General features: G+C 33.5%; 2 protein-coding genes across 16 annotated transcripts in view; one reads left to right on the top strand and one right to left on the bottom strand.

The window, feature by feature from the left end:
• Nucleotides 1–18301, top strand: part of LOC142332637 (uncharacterized) — a 166184-nt gene that overhangs the window by 36700 nt on the left and 111183 nt on the right. For 5 of the 11 annotated variants that reach the window (XM_075379253.1, XM_075379248.1, XM_075379250.1 and 2 more), the window contains 2 exons: nt 4287–4403; nt 9058–9915. The exons of 4 other annotated variants lie outside the window; for them this stretch is intronic. In XM_075379253.1, the coding sequence (XP_075235368.1) occupies nt 4287–4403; nt 9058–9505 (565 nt within the window). In that variant the 3' untranslated portion in view covers nt 9506–9915. Of the gene's footprint in view, nt 1–4286; nt 4404–9057; nt 9916–18301 lie in introns of those variants that run through there. 2 more of the 11 variants (XM_075379252.1, XM_075379249.1) reach the window with 1 other exon arrangement.
• Nucleotides 1–18301, bottom strand: part of LOC142332634 (uncharacterized) — a 323090-nt gene that overhangs the window by 238539 nt on the left and 66250 nt on the right. The gene's annotated exons all lie outside the window — the stretch shown is intronic.

Raw genomic sequence — 18301 nt, 5'->3', positions numbered from 1 at the left:
ATTTCGAATTCGAGAGTTCTAATGTTCAAACCCTAGTAAAGGTTACTTTACTAGTAAGAACGTCGTAATCGTGGATTACGACGTTCTTTGGTAGTTGAGTTTCAATTAACTACACATTTAAAAATTGTCGACATGATACTGTACAAGTCTACAATTTACTTACACAAATTCATATGATCCTCATTTATCCTCTGAAGTAATACCTGACGGTGAGTCCCGGAGACTAAAAAGGAAAACAAATGTTATTGTATAAATTGATGTTGCACTCTAAACCTATCGCAACATTTTTAACTATACGAACACTTTTAAAAATGATTTGTTATTGAAATCTAAAAGATTTCGTAGAAAAGAAAGATTAATTGATTATTAAGATTATTTATTAATACAGATTCCTGTAATTCAATAAGAAGGGAAAAATTGTAGCTTATTTTACTCAAAACTAAACATTTTACTTAAAGGTTTTTACATAAAAAGTTTATATATCGAACAGAAACAAATAAATTTGTAAATTTGCAGCCTGGCATTCTATGTTTCAGAAGAAAGCAATTATACTTTCGTTTACAAAAGTAGTACAGTTTACAGAATTATAAACACAGAGAACGGTAATAATACAAAGGATATAGTAAATTTATTTCATACTGTGAAATAACTCTCTAGAGGAAAGAATGTGTTCAAAATTAGAAAAATTAGAATGGGGTAGAACTGACAGGGCAACTTCACTGAAAAACAGTCAACGAAACTCTTATTAGGCATTCTTGGATAGATTCGTAGCTCTCGAACGAACTACGATATGTACAGAGAATTTAACGTTCCATTCTAAAAATTTCGATACCAAATTTTATTTGTGGATTTACTACCTGTGGCCAGGGGGATATCTTGTTTAAGCCGGGCTGGTGATGAGCCGGCTGGAGGATTCCCTGAATCCCGCGATGAAAGGATGGAGCTGGCTGGGGGTTCGACCAAGAGAGCTATTGGACAAGCGCCTGCAGCGGAGCTGGAGGAAACCAATGTACCTCCAATAAATATTAGTGGAGGACCAGAAATATACCATTGATGGTCTTCCTGGATGTTCGCATTGCTTTCAATAGTACTCCATGGAGACACGTCTTGGAAGAAATGCGGAGGAGGAATATGAGTTCTTACCTAAGAGCCTCAGCAAATAACCTACAGTATAGAGAGCTGCTGACACCAGTAGAAAGAGGAAAAATACGTTTCTGTGTACCCCAATGATCTATGCTAAGCTATCTCTTGCGGATCCTAGTTTTTGAGGGGGTCTTGAGGTTGGGGATCCCCGAAGGGATGACAATAGTTAAGTAAGTCGAAAATTTGGCGATGCTCGTGAAACATGATGTGATGAAGTGGATGAAAAAGCGAATAGGACCATAAGATAGATAAGCATGTGGTTGGCGACAAAGGGGCTATGACTCACTTCACAGAAAATGCAACTCTTGATTGTGGCAGGCCGAAGTAAAAATAGAAGATATAAATTACAGTCGATGGGGTTAGACTAGAAACAATGCCCTTTGTGAAATATTTCGGGGTATGATTCAAACGAAATGGGTTATACAACCGACACCTCAATGAAGTACGCAGTGAAGCGGAGCGGATCCTCAACGCTCTGAATAGATGGGCGCCAAGTGGGGACCCAGAGCAGCTAAAAGAAAGATTTTGATGATAGCAGTGACTTCTACAGTGTTCTAAGCAGTGCCTGCCTGGTGTATAGCACTAAGAAGCAGGATGAGTGTGAAGATGATGATATCACTTAATCCGTTCGGCTACACCAGCTTCACAATGATGACATCACTGCAGAGACGAATGAATTAGGTGAGGATCGTGGCGGCGTACAGAACGGTATCGGCGGATCCGGCGGTAATCCTGGCCTGGGTACCGCCGATCCAGTTACGGGGTATTCAAATGAAACGAATCTATGAGGGCATGGACAGGGAAGATGTCTCTTTTCTCTTACTACAAGAATGGCAAGAAAAGTGGGACCGCTACGACTGGGGTTTGGACAAAGAAACTTATTCCTGAGGTAGGACCGTGTCTGGGGAGGAAACACGGTGATGTGGGGTACTACACGTAACAATTCCTCTCCGGTCACGGAAGTTTTGGGGAAAAAAATACAGGTTTAAAAGAAGAGAGCTCCCAAATTTTGTGTACTGCGGTCAAGAGAACACCCCGTGTCGCACCTATTTTGAACGTTGGGAAGAAAAGAGCCAAATATAACATAAAAGAGATAACCCCAGAAACTACAACAAAGTATATAATGAGAGGTAATAAGGAATGACTGACAATAAAGAAATTCGTGGCTGAGGTTATACGAGCAAAGGAAGTGGATTACAAGAAGTGGAAGGAGTTATTTAAGGAAAAAAAAGATCGATACCCAGCTGCTGAGGCAGGGCCCGGGAACGAAAGTGTCCCTGGCCTTTACGGTTAGATTCAGAGGCAAGATAAGAATAAGGAAAAGATCCGAAACCGGTGAGCTGACCTGCCATGCCAGACATACTGCTGGTTCGTGTGCAGGGAGGCTCATTAGGGTCGCAAGGACACTGCTGTGGGCTCTGTAATATTTGATTGTTGAGGCGGCCCACGAAATCAGGAGAAAAACCAAACACAAAAAAAAAAACACAGTCGTCTGACGGATCAACGTTCTGTGCTAGAACGAGGAGCGGTATTTTTTTAACTTTCCGTGTAAAGCCTTTTAAATTCATTGAAATTTTACGATGACATGCGTGATCGCCCTGTACTTTTCCCCTTACATAAAAAAACACGATTTTACAAATTGTTTATAAAAGCGAAAAATGTTCTTTGGCAGTGGTTTCGTAATTCTGAAGCGCTGCCGAAACGCTCGCCGAACCGTTACGAAGCAAATAGGCAAAGATGGAGTGTAAAAAGAAATCTGATTATCTATGTAAACGATTCTCAAAAAAAAAGCATTTATTTAAGAAAATGAATACCACTTTAGGAGCATTTATTTACCTTTATGAAATGATTTGCATCTGATTGTAAAATACCCATATCAGAAAATATGTTGTTTTATATAAAATTTTCAATGAACTTATAGGACTCTCGAAAAACCTTTAGCAGAAAGCGGTTACAAATTATTATTCTTATTTCTTCTACTTTAAGTCAAAAAATTTATTGAGATGGATCAGTTTTTCTTTTAAAATTTTATTTTTGAATAGCTTATTGAAACCCAAATTACACGAAATATTTATGGTATAATAATATTGTTATTGTTGTTGTATTTACCTTCACCAAAATTTCTTAATATACATTATTTATAATTGTAACCTGAAAGCAAATAATATAACAAAGGTCGTGTATGAATTAAGACGGTTTTTTTACATGATAGTTTTTTGTGTTTGTTCTGCTGCTCCTCTGGGCCGGCTCAACAATCAAATATTACTCAGCCCACAGCAGTGTCCTTCCGACTCTAATGAGCCTTCCCGCCTACCGGCAGTACGTCCGGCATGGCAGGTCGGTTCATCGGACTGAGATCTTTTCCTTACTTTGATGTGTGTTATATTTTGTATGTATGTTCCTTGTATGTTACATTTTTCTTTCATATTCTTCCAACGTGCACATTCAAAAGTGGTGTGGCACGGAGTGTCCTCCTGACCACAGTACACGCAATTTAGGACCTCGCTTCTGTAAACCTGTGTAATACGCACCAAATTCTCTGTGATCGGAGAGGAATTGTGACAGATAATACCCCACGTCGCCGATTTTCCTTCCCAGCCACGGTCCTATGAGAGAAATAAGCTTCTTTGTCCACGCCCTATTTGTATCAGCGTTCCACTTCTCTTGCCATTCTTGTAGCAAGAGATTACTGGCATCTTCCATGTCCACTTCCTCATAGATCAGTTTCAATGTCACCCCCTCCGGAAATCCTACATAATAATCCGATTTTATTGATCCAGAAGCGTGTTTAATGATTAATTATGTTTATTATGTTAAGACATCAACATAATTTGTCAAATAGTTACATATAAAAAGTGTTGACAAATTATACATAATCTTTTTATTCTAACGAAACCTTTAACCTATCGAATAACAATGGTAAATCTTTCTATGGTATTAATTTAAATGCAACATTTTGCAAACTATGCAAATAAATAAAATTTATGTTATTAATTATTTGATATGCAATGAAAATGAAAATGTTAATATTTTATAATAATAAATAAATTAAGAATATGTATTTAAAAAAATAATAATCAAAATCGGAGTTTCAAAAGTGAAAAGTGAACAGCTTACACTAAATAATTTCGTTTTTATTGTAGAAAAAATCCATTGTATGACAGCAGTGACGACGTAAATGAGCCACTAAGCACTGATGGCATACCCAAATCACGTAGAAGGTATGCTCGTTCGCCAGTGATAGTAGAAGATCCAACAGTGTAAGAAATTTTACTGTTAATTCATAGCTTAACCTTAAAAACTGTAACAAATTAATCTTATTTCACGTACTAAATTCGGCAAAAACGAAAGTAGTTTTGATCAAACAGATATTTTTAGTTCTTGAAACTGGTAGATTTCAAAAAAGTGCCTGCCTTAATTTTATTTACTCGTATTATCATGCTCCTATATTCGGTAGATGTTATGATATAAGCAAAAAAAAATTGTATGTTTTCGTTGAATTATGTAAAGTAATTAGTAGTATTTTAATTTTTTCCATTAATTACTTAAATTAATATACATCTCCAATTTCTATCGAAATTAATGACTTTAATAAATCTGTCCAGTGTGAAACGTGTGATTATTAACAATTTCATAATTATGAAAAAATTAATCTAAAACTATTAAAAGTATTCAATCGTTATTTTAGGAAAGGAAAACTTAGGAACGCTTCATTATTGGAATTAATGTTTAAAGATTAAACTTGATATTTATTCTATAAATTAATTTTTAAAACCACGTTACGTGCTCAAAATTTACTGACCACATTTTTAAGTATCTCGCTAAAAATTCCAGGGATTAGTGATTGTTATTATTTAATTATTAAATCAAAAAGATAACATTGAAAATGAATACATATTTATTAATTCTATAAGAACATGAGAAAATGTAGCTTATTTTATTCTAAACGATAAACTTTACGTAAATGTTGTTACGTAATAATTTTATCTATGGAACACACATAACAGTTTTCTTTTATTTCTTTTAAGTTTTTTTTTTTAACTTTATTAGTTTAAAAACGTATCAAATGATCTTCATACTTTTATTAATTTTATAAAAATCTATCGATTAACATACTATTGTATAAAGTGCCAGTTACTAACAATTTTAAAAATATATTTCCGACGTACAAATTAATTTTATTTCTTGACGACCGACTATTATGAACTATTATGATTTTAATATGATTATTCGTTTGAATTTGAATTAACATCTTAAGGAAATCCCGGATTATGGAGTAACTGTTCCGAAAGTACTCGGATTTATATTTTTAAGATTGTTGGTAAGTGGAACTTTAATTTATGCAATTGTACTAATACCAACGGTGCCAAGTGATTAGTAAATTAAATTAACACATTATACTAAAAAAAACAATGGGAATATAATTTTTCTTTTGTTAATTTATAATGTTATACACATCTCAATTTATTTGGTTAACTTGGTTATTTGGTTAACATCTTAATTTATTTGGTAAATTTATTTGGTATGTGTGTGATTTTATATTTATATATATATATATATGTATATACACACACATACACACACACGCACACACACGCACACACACACACACACACACACACACACACACACACACACACACACACACACACACACACACACACACAAAGTATAAGATGGTTAAAATTTATCACTCCTCAAAAATATTTCCAATGTAAAAAAAAACCATTTCGGCACACCAGATGGCGGAAGTAGATTTCACCGGTGCTGAGTAGGGGATAAAAAAATTTCCACCTTAAAGTTAAGAAAATCTTCAAATTTACTCAATACAATAGTTGCATGTGAAAAATTTTCGCATGTTAAGCATACGACTAGCCCCATCTTCTTACAATTCCAGAAACATTTTTGTCATCCCATGCCGTATTTTTCTTTTCTATGACAAACGTAGGGACATAAGAAAGAATTAACATAATAATTAATTAGAAATAACCTGATGTCATCGATCTGATTCCGTTAACGAAACAGCATAAAAAAATTGCGAAAATTTCGTGCGGTGAAAATTATAAGATGGTTTTTTTCACTACAAATTATTGAATTAATGAAAGTTTGTATGTCGAATTCCTATAATCTATAACAACGTTATTGTGATCACGTACAACTTTTCACAAGATATTATTACGAAGTTTTTTAATTATTTTTAATTCTGCATATTTTAGACAACAATTATAAACTAACTATGATATTAGAGGTAACCGATAGCGTTGAAACAGAATTCTTCACTACACTGTAATTAATTTTACAAAGGCGACGCTAATTATTTCAAATATGAAAGCTTTAAAATAATTTGTTACAGATTGTCCTATACCAAGGACATCTCTCACTAGTCGTTCAGTATTAAATATATGTCCTAAATATTTACTGAGATGTTCCTGTTTGGATTAAAATATTGGCATATTGCGATGATAATATTAATTTTTGTTGCAATGCGATTTCTTAAAAGACACTTAATCTGGCGTTCTCCTATAACATTGGAAATGTTTTTAAGAGTAATACAAACTTACTTCTCCTTCAACTGGATTTTCGATCTCGCTACTGCGATGATTGGTGGTGGGAAAACCTTAAGCACACACCCACAATTGGTCAGACAAAAAGTTACATTTTTTCAGACTTGATTTGGAAAAAACTTTTCAGAACAAAAAGTAGATGGATTGAGATAATATCGTTTTAATTTCAAAGTGCAACAAATGAAAAAAAAAGAGAAACAAACAATTTGTGTTTCTTAAAATACTCCCGATAGTTTGTTTTCTGGCGAGTTTTTTCTGGTTTGGCGTTTTACTACGTACCGCTAGTATCAATTATAATGTTTTGTTCTAACTTTTGATTGCTTTCTTGTACTGTTTTTAATAATAAAAAAAACAGTCATTAACTGCAAGAAAATGAAAATGAAAATACATATCCGCAACAACGAAACGAGTAAAATTGAATAATGTTTAATCTACAGAAGAGCTTGATAAATATTGGAGTATCATGATGTAGAAGGATGCAAATCTAAAGCATGAATTTGTGTTTACAGTAGCATAAATTGTTGTAAATTCCATTTTTTTTTTAATTAGAAGAATAAAATCATGTCTCATCACACATGTCTTAAGGAGTTCAACAATTTTATCATCAAGGTTATTTCAGAACACTTAACGAATGAAACATACTACAAATATGCAGTACTTCCTATATAATGCTAATCTGACTACATATTGTTTATATCAGACGACACTTTTCTTATTACCAAACTATAAAATTTCACTTTGAAACAGACTTTCTAACAAATGATCTAATGTAGACATTGGCGAACTCTTTTTTTCTACGTGAATGATGGCAATCCTATTAATTCTCTAGATTAGATAACTTTAACGTATTTCTGATTCCATCTTGATTCAGATATTCAACATTAAATATAGCTGTAATGCTTAGCGGTTCTTTCCCATTTTTCTTACCACTTGATATTTTAATAAACAGACCTTGTGTAATATTTTATTTGATTTATAAAGTAAATGAATGTCTATGAACAGATATAGTCTATGGTGGCCATTGGTTTCAAAATTAGTTCTCATTTCACCTGAATTTCAATTAGTTCCTGCCAATGTTTATTCATCAGGAACGAAATATCCGTCTTTCTCATTTTTTTCTTACAATAACTTGAGTTTTTTTAATTTTTTTTAACAGGAATACAGCTAAGCTAAATTCTACCTCACAAATGAACACAAGGTGAAATTTTCAACATTAATGACTGTTTTTTGGAGATTGTTTTTTATATAATAAACAACATTATATACAACATTAGTTAACATTATAACATTAGTTAACATAATACTAACGTTAGTTAATTTTCCTAAGAAATGAAATATTTAATATTATATCAATACTAACAATTTTGGTTACAATTTTTTTACCTGTTTAAGGGTTAATATAAATTTATCCAAAGGAGGAGGGTAGCGTATCTATATTTCATCTGGAGGTTATCGATACAATTCCCGGTCAGGCATTACATATTTTCATACACTAAAAAAAAATATTAATTTTATTATTACCCGTTGACAGTTATTATCTGACGTCAGTCAGGATGAAACGGAATAGAGTGCAGTTAATTGTTGTGAGTCTTAAATACATTCAGCACATCTATTCTTTTTCCCGAAGAAACAAACTAAAGATAGTTAATTATTAAAAAAATATAAAATATATTATAAAAATAGTTTTAAATATTATTTTACATTAGTAATGAATATAAAACAAGTTATTAATAAAAAACGAAATATATGAAATTTAGTGAAATAATATTACTCTAAATTGTCTGATACGGCTTAAAAAGTAAAGTTTTGTTTGATTTTATTTTGTAAAAATAATATGTAATAATATACACTTATTGATTTCTAATAAATATTCCAGAAGTTTTCAAATATTCCATGCAGTTTTCCATAGGCGTACGGCTCCTATTTTGTGCGCGTGTGTAAAATATTGTCTTCAACAGACTCAGGTTTACCATACCTGAGATGTTTGGTTAATTGAAACCCAATCACCATGTAACACTGGTATCCACTTTCTAGTATTTTAATTCGAATAAAAGATCTACCTTTATTGGGATTCGAATCTAAGAACTCTGGACTTTGAAATCAGTTGATTTACGATGACGAGCTGAACCACTAGACAAACTCATCGAAATTATAATATATCATATAATGTATTATAATTATAATATATAATGATAAAATATTATTAATAAAATTTGATGATACTCTCATAAAAATTATTGCATATTACATTTAATTATTGAAAATCTGATGTTAGATTAGTAGTAGCAATATTCAAATTTATTTGTTTAATATTCATATATATATATATGTTATTATTACATGTTGGCAGAAAAAGTGAAAAAGATGTTTTTAAGAGAATAGACAGTGATGCTGAGGATGTTGAAAAGGTTATAAAATCATTTTACCAAAACGTGCTGAGCGACAAAAACAAATTGATGGTTGATTTACAACTTTTAAAACAGATGATATATAATGCACCAGTTTCAAATTCGGAAAACTCCATTAGTCCCGGTCAATTACGTTCATTATCTACAGAGCAACAATCACTTCAAGGACAAAAAACGCCTATAACTCAACGAAACTTCATTCCCACTACTTCTCCTGACGATCAGGTTGATGATCCTCGTCATCAAACACCTGGTGGAATAAAGGACCAAAAGGAAAATATTAATTCAAAAGAAAAAGTACAAAAAGACCAAAATTCAAATTCAGAGAAAATAAAATCAGAAGAGCCAAAAAAAGAATTCAGTACAAAAATAGTACTACCAAAAATATAAAAGAAAAAAAAAACACATGTTTAGCAGCAACAAATACAAACACAAAACTCCTAACACCAACATATCAAGAACTAAACAGATACACAATAAACAGTACGAACGAAAACATACTGAACTGCAGTAGCACATATAAAGACAGTCACTACCATAACGTCTCCTATATAACATCAACAGCATAATTATTTACAACACAACTTTAAAAAATCCCACACACCGACTCACCAAACATTTAAAGGGGAAAAAAATAATATGAATTAATATTAATAATGTATGTTTGTATCCTTTATTTAAATTTTTCTTAATATTATCAGAATAAAATTAATAAGTTAAAACTACTTATGTATAACAATGTGTGTTATTATACGATATTACCTATTTATTCAATTTAATAAACCAAAATAATTGAGTAATTCTATTAGATTATTATTTAACAACCGTTTTTCCTTAATTTAATGTGTAATTAAATATTTAGATTCAGTAAAAGGGAGTTGTGAGAATGAACTAAACAATTTCTCAATTATCGTTTTGTTTATACAATATGAACAAAACTATTATAAAGTATGGTAAAAAATTGAAATCGATTCGTTAATATCTCATCATGTGAATGTTAATTGGTTGAGATGTCATTCTTCATTACATTCTGTTCTTAGTTAATGGGTAATACTTTAATCTCCCATACTAATCTCATTCGTACAATTGAATTTTGGCCTTCGTTTAGAGATTTTACCATCCTTACATTAAAAACTTCACTACATTTGGACGTATAAATAAATGTTCAACCATATATATAGTACCTGAAATGTTCCAGCTATTAAAAAAAAGAAAAGAATGCTTAAATTTCCCTCTTTCATCTCTGACAAAAGTTTTATTTAAAGTATATTATTGGGTATTTAAATATTAATAACTCATACCAAAATGTATCATATAAGTCAAAATTCGTGCTGAAATTACTCTGAAAGTATTCAAATTCATCTTTTATAATACAGAATTTCTTGAATAATTTCTTAAAGGTAGAAATAAAGTAAAAATACACACATAATAAAAAATAAAAATTTTAACGAATTTATAAATTTTAATTTCATTAAATTTGAAATAAAATACATGATTTAGTTAAACAATTTATCTTAAATGAAATCAATACTTATATCCAAATTGTGAAGTCATCAACTGAAAAGTATTAAAAAAAAAATTAAAAATTAACTTACAAAATAAATAAATAAATCTTTTTCATAAAATAAAAAATAAATTTTACGCATAACTTCATGTAGAAAATATTTATCTCAAAGTTTTGGTGTTTTTATATTTAAAATAGGTTTAAAGTGCGATAGATATTGAATGTAATAGTTTTTAATAGAAATATAATGGTTAAAGTTAATAATATCGATAACATTAAGTTGGCTTAGGGACGCCGTCTTGTTCGTTTAGTACTATGTGTGTTCGTGTGAGGTTGTTAATTGCTAGTCTAGCTGCTGCTATTGGCGCTGAGCGGAGCACTTGATTGGTGCAGAACGGACCGTGTGATGCATCGGGTTGCTGCGCACAAACGACTTTCTCCCAATATAAAAAAATACCTTTTTTTACTGTTAAATAATAACTAAATCCCTTCCTTTTATTAATGAAATAATAATAAATCATTATACACATATAATCATCAATATTAAATGAAATGATAATGTTCTTTATAAACGAGACATGCAAAATTACAGATTTTCAGATCATATAATAAATTACTTGGGACATTTTTCGATCTTTATCAATAATAAAAGAAAATTAATATTGATGAAATGATTATTGACGAAAGAAAATGAATTTTTTTTATTGCGGTAACTAAAATAAATACCATTTCCCGTTGAAAAAAAAATAAAAAATTAAAATTCTCAACTAAGGGAACGTGATTTTGAATTCACAGTCTCAATAAAGAGTAAAAACAGTAGAACTTGTGTTTGAATTTTCGTATTTTGTCTATTTTTTTCCATATACCACTGAATATTTTATTAATGAAATGATGAAATGCCACCAAGATCTCCAGATTTGACTGCGGCGGATTTTTTTCTACGTGGTTACCTCAAAGAAAAATCCTACAGCAACAAACCACGAACACTTGAACGATTGAAAGTCAATATTGAACAAGCTGTATTAAATATCCAGCCACAAACTTTGAAAGAAAGTTGCAAGAAACGCTGTAAAAAGAATTGAAGCTTGTATTCAAGAATATGGCGGCCACTTCCAACATTTACTCTAAATGTAAGGTAATGGATGGCAATAATAAAAATTACATTTACATTTACACATGCCTTTTTATTATTTCAATACCTACCAATATAAGGTTGGGTTGCGTTTTGCGTTTTATATGGGACAACCTGTATATATATATATATATATATATATATATATATATATATATATATATATATATATACAACAACACACACACACACACAGTGATCGTAAAGTCGGACAACCCAATTTTTTTTTTGCTTTGTAGGAATGACAGATAAATGTAAAAGTAATTAGGATAATTTTTCGTGTGACAGAATGGTAGTATTGTTAGATCAAACCCCGGGCAACAGTTGATGTTGCACCAAGCAGTTTGTTTAATCCGAGCAGCAATGTCTTTTACGCAGGAACGTGTCTTTATTGTTGTGAGTTACTGCAAATCAAAATAGTACGCAAGGTATGAAGGCGATTGTTTAAATTCATTTCCAACTGCTAGTGTGCCAAACTAATCCACTATTTGTTTAATTAATCGTTTTCGAGATACAGGTAGTGCATGACCGTAAGCGTACCAGCCGTCCCAAATGTTGGAACTGACAACAGTCTGGAGACGATAAATGAAACACATCTTCTTCTTCAAAAAATATCTTCGAAAGCTTTCTAATCAGATTGGGCTATCTTACGGAAGTGTATATAAGGCTACTAAAGTTCTAACATTACATCCGCACCAGATTATAACTTATCAGGCTCCACGAACCATAAAATATAAAAATATTTTTTTAAAAATATTTTATAATTTAAATATTTAAAAAAAAATATATATAAAAATATAAAATTCATTTTATATAAAATATAAAAGTTATACCATAAAATCAGTTATAGGCTCCAAGAACCATATAAAGAGAAAGGAATACAGTACTGTCGGTGATTTAGAAGTTTTATTCGAAATGACATCTGTGCCAGACAAAATTTTTTTAGCGATGAAGCTTGATTTCAAATTATCGGATATGTTAACAGTCACAATTACAGAATATCGTCTTCACAGAACCCAAATGTGTTCCATGTATAGCCATTACATTCGCAAAAAACTTGAAGTGGTGTGGAGTGGTATATCTTGTCTGGTAATTACCTGTCTTTTTTCGGAAACCGTCACAGCTGAACGATATCAAGAAATAATCATGCATTTTATAGCTTTGTTACATGCTGATGAACATGATTGCTGGCTACAACAAGACGGAGCAATTGTACACATAGCCGACAGTAGTATGTAATTTCTTTGCGATCTCTTTTATGATTGGATAATTTCTCGTAGTATATGGCTTCCTCATTCACCGGACCTGAGTGCACTCGATTTTTATTTGCGGGGCTTTCTTCAGATAATGTGTACTCACACACACACTTGATGACTTAAACAAAATATTAAGAAATGTATATCAAATATCTCTGCTGCTATGATTTTATCTTCTAGACATTATTATAAAGTGCGAAATTATCAGTTCTCTTTTGTTGAATTTGAGAGAAAGTATACCGGTTAAATAGTTTTGTAGAACTGAAAAATAAAAAGTAAACATTTCCATTAAAATATATTCATAAAAACCGTAGAAATCAAAAAAGGTAAAGTTATTTTTTTTTAAATAACTTAGTAATTCGTTAGCGTGGTTTGATTTGACATGGTTCTATCTGTTCTCACGAAAGTTCTGAGAAAAACGCTTTCAAAGTTTCATCTGGTTATAATTTTTTTGTTTATGAATGTATTTCCACCCTGGTTTTGGTTACAAAATTTAAATGTACTGAGTACCTATTTGCCAAATTTTCAGCTAGAATAACCTACCTTTACAAAAGGTATGACATGTTATGTATTGCATTTAGAAACGTGTCAAAACAGGATGAGTTCATCCTGTCAAACGTGTAACACAGATGAATAATATTCTCTCTCTTGCAGGGGTGTGAAAGGAAATGCAGCTTTTATATGGTTTTTTTTTAATTTTGAAATCTCATGTACACATTTCAGTGCTTTGCGTTTAACTTGTAGGACATTTAAATAACTTGTAATTTACATTTAGTTCGTATTGTTTGAATAAAATTTATGTTAGCAGCATTTTCTGGTTCACACATGTCATGTGTTATTTTGTAATTACTGCATGAAATACTCTGGTAAATTTAAAATATCCCAGTTGAAAATACAGTCTCAATAACTTATAATTATTGACAACAAAATTCTTAATTCTTATAGTTCAATAACTTGGCAGTGCTTGAAAAAGCCTTGAAATCTTTATGCTGCATCTGAATTACAGGATATGGGTTTTGAAGGTCTCCTGTTTAAAAATTCTGAGAATAAAAATCATTCTTTCTCATTGATTTTTTTATCATGCTTTATGCATTGTCGACTTCTTGTACACATGAGTGTCCAGGTAATGAATATTTCATTGCTAATGATGATACATTCTAGTGTTCTCTCAGAAAATGTAAGATTGCATTAGATATAACATAGTTGCGATTCTGGCTTACACATGAGTCGGACCAAGTAATTCACTAGAAACACTTTCATCAGCAACAACATCCAGAATTTTATGAAAAGTACAGACATTATTACTGCCTGATCACATATATATATATATATTATTATTGCCATATTTTCAGTCCAAAAAGCACAATAGACGTTTTTAGTTACAGTGAAGTAGGTAATGTTTCTATCTGTACACTGTTTCTTGTTGAGGTAATACAACTTTTATATTTTTAAATTAGAGCCTTGATAACTTGTTTTATTGGCTCTGCAGTAATGTGACTCTACTGGTGGGAATGATCTTATGTGCTCCACAATAGCAGTAGTATCACCTTCAAGGTGATACTGTTACTTCAAGATGTACTGCTACTTCTTCAAGATGTACGTTTCGATTTCGAAACTAAAAACAATATACCAGCCTACACGACCGCCTACTGTCTCATTATACATGATACTATCGTCACATACACTCCGCTTTCGGGAATAGTGAAAAAGGTTATGTAATGAAAAAAAATAAAATAAAAAACAAAACAGAAAGTATTAAAAAAAAACCATATAATAACGAGTTTGAGTACTTTATAGTAGGCCTCTAGGGGAGAGATTTCACTCAGGTGAAAAGAAATCTCAACGCGCCGCGGTTGCTACCTCCAGGGTGGTGTAGTAATTCAGCTAGTAAATAGGTACAGTATCAAGATGGATGTTGATATAGCCGCATCGGATTAGGTTATTTCTCCTAACGTCGTGTAAGGACTTGCTACATCTGATTAAAATTGTAAACACCGCGATCGATAAGTTTAGTTTGATTTAGCATACAGTAACATATCGACAAGTTTCGTAGAATTACAGGATGTGTCGTTTCCGGTTACATACGCTATTAAAAGTCTGAGTATGGATGGTCGTTTCTTAGAAATATACGATTAACACTGTTCAAGGTTACTCGTAAAATGACACGTAGCTTCAACGTCAAAGGCCTTGTATCTGTGCTGCGCATGCGCAACCGCTTTGAATCCAACGTTGCGATTGGTCGGTAGGGTGTCAGTCTGCACACCCAGCTGGTACTACGTTACTAATTCTACTGGTGGTCGCTAGGAGCGCTAGTGTCGCAGCACAATCTTTGGTCATGTTTGTCAGCTGTTCTTTAGTCGCGCGTTACACTTCGAACTGTCAACTACTAGGTGTCGCTACATCAACGCACGCAGCCGCCACCTCCTCGTGAACGAGCCACGTCCGGGTGCTAGAAAAAAAGGTGACGCTCCCGGTGCAATGACCACTACGACCAGGACCCCGACGGGGAGTCTTATTCTTTAAGACTTTGGGGGTTGGCGTCCCCACGGGCCTAGCCGCTGCAGCTATTCTTCCCACTATACAGTGAGCTGCAGAACACTTTACATCATACACATATACTACACCAAGAACACTACATAAATTACAACATACACACTTATACAATTACACAACAACATCCTACACTGATATTTCTTACATTAACACTCGGTGGTGTTGCGACATCTTACGAAACGCAACCGTAACCCAAGGTGGGAACAAATCGTGCCGATAGGTGAATGGCTCTACGTAGTGAGTCTCGAACGATGTCCTCTGGGCACCAGGGCGAACCCAGTTGTACTTAGCTCTAGCTCCAGTACGCGTGCGCTCTGCTGGAGTGGTCCATTTTTCGCCGGTACTCGTGGGACCAAAATTTCTGTTCCTATATCAAATTCCAAGATGGTTGGTGGTCCATCTGAAAAAAACCACCAAATTAAGTCTTGTGAAGAGACCTCGATCAGCTTTGTCTGACGAGGATAAAAGTCCTATCGAAGAGAACTGCAAATCTTTAGACTTGAACTCTAAAAATATTCGATTCGTTGTTCTCCAAAATAGTCAGGAAGGTGGCTCCCTCCAAAAGGTTTCACCTTTCCTAATAAACAAAACTGTAACAGGTGCAAGTGGCTTCCCGAAGAACATCAGGAAATTACGCGACGGATCGATTCTGGTCGACATTCAACATTCAACGACGTACAGAGTCGATCTAACTTACGTCTCCGTTATATGGGTGGTATAAATATAAGTGCTGAAAGCCAGAAAACTTTAAATACGAGAAGGGGAGTAATTTTTTGTCGAGACCATTTAGATATAGATATCACTGAAATAGTTGACGAGATTTGCCACCAAGATGTTGTTGAAGTGAAACGTATTATAAAACAGTAGAACGGAACAAAAGAACCGACACTGTCTCTTATATTAACATTCAATCTCCCTGTTCCACCAGAAAAGATTAAAGTGGGTTACCTCTCGGTTCGGGTACGACCATTCATACCCAACCCACGGCGATGTTTCAGATGCCAAGGTTTTGGTCACACTACAACATCTTGTACAAAAACTGAGATCTGTGGTCGATGTGCTAAAGAAGGTCACAATGACACTAACTGCAAGAAAGTGAAAAATGCGCAAACTGCAGTAGTCCACATACAGCCCACTCCCGAGATTGCCCAATCTTTAAAGAAGAAAAGGCAATTCTCAAAATCTGTACGGAGCAGAAGCTATCTTTCCCGGCCGCACGAAGAGAATACAAAAAGTAAAATAATTCACGGAACCTGGTTAAACCAGATGTATCTTTTGCTACCGCTACATCGAAACAAACTCTTACAAACGTTAATAATCAGCAGTGCGGATCCTGCAATGAACTTAAAAAACTTGTTCAGATGCTTTCTGATCAAGTAGCTTCACTTACAGCCACTATCTCAGAGCTGACAAAGATGAATAAAACGTCTTTCATCGCAGTTAGTGAATCCAACAGTGTGATACACACGAAAGTTCCTGCTCCCAAAGTCGTACCGGCACGAGTAGCGACTATCACAGCTGGCAGTAAGCCACCTAATAAGCTCTCCGTAAAGGGAACCCACATAACCACCCCCTCTGGGATGTTAACTGCAGCATCCCATTCAAATAAATCTCCTCCACCATCACCCCATATACTGGAGGATATGGTTGAAGAACCACCCGACCCTAGGCCATCGGAGTTCTTTAAAATAAAAAATACAAAAAATAAAAACCGAATCACGTACAACTAAATTTTATATAATTTCCGAAATTTAATTATTTAATTTTTTTACACTTATGAACATTATTCAGTGGAATGTTAGAGGTATTCGGTCCCGCATTGAAGATATTAGAGTACTAGCGCACACACATGATCCACTAATCATGTGTTTCTAAGAGACTCACCTTCTACAACATGACCAAATTACACTCAGAGGATACTTCTGTGAGAGATATGACTGCCTAGTAGACAGTAGGGAGAATGGTGGAGTAGCAATTTTCATGAAGAATGGGGTGTCAGCTACAAGAATTCAACTAACCACTGTCATTCCTGCTATTGCAGTAAAGGTCTCTATTCCCTTCAAATTGCTTATCTGCAATCTGTATCTCTCACCGAACACTGAGTTCAGTGCTTTAGATGTCTCAAATCTCCTCACACAAATACCATCTCCGTCGTTAATAGTAGGAGACTTCAATGCCCATCACATTTCCTGGGGCTCAACCTTCTGCTCCACTCGAGGAAATATGATAAACAGATTAAAGACTTTGACCTTTGCCTACTGAATAATGGATCACACACATTCATGTCCTAATCAACTGGTACTGTATCTAACCTTGATCTCTCCATATGCTCACCGAATGTGCTCCCTCATTTTAATTGGTCTGTTTGTGATGACTTTCACGGCAGTGATCATAGACCAATTATTATTGGTTTCGGTGTAGACTGCGAGATTAAAAGAAGGCCACGGAGATGGATTGTTGAAAAGGCAGATTGGAACGGATACCATAAAGCATTCCAATCTCAGTATGACGATGGAGCAAACATCCTCGACCAATATTCTTCTTTTACGTCCATGATACTTGAGAATGCCAACAGATATATCCCACAAATATCGGGTAATCCTAGACGTCCTTTCATTCCATGGTGGAATGATGATTGCAAATATGCTATTAGGAATCGATGGCAGGCACTACGCAAATTTAATCGTAGGCCTACAACAGAACATCTAAATTTATACAGCAGGGCTAGAGCGGTGTGCCGT

The sequence above is a fragment of the Lycorma delicatula genome, chromosome 11 (assembly GCF_047948215.1).
Source record: "Lycorma delicatula isolate Av1 chromosome 11, ASM4794821v1, whole genome shotgun sequence".
Taxonomy (NCBI): Eukaryota; Metazoa; Arthropoda; class Insecta; order Hemiptera; family Fulgoridae; genus Lycorma; species Lycorma delicatula.
Note: the sequence above shows the minus strand (reverse complement) of the source record. Positions and strands in the feature narration are given on the sequence as shown.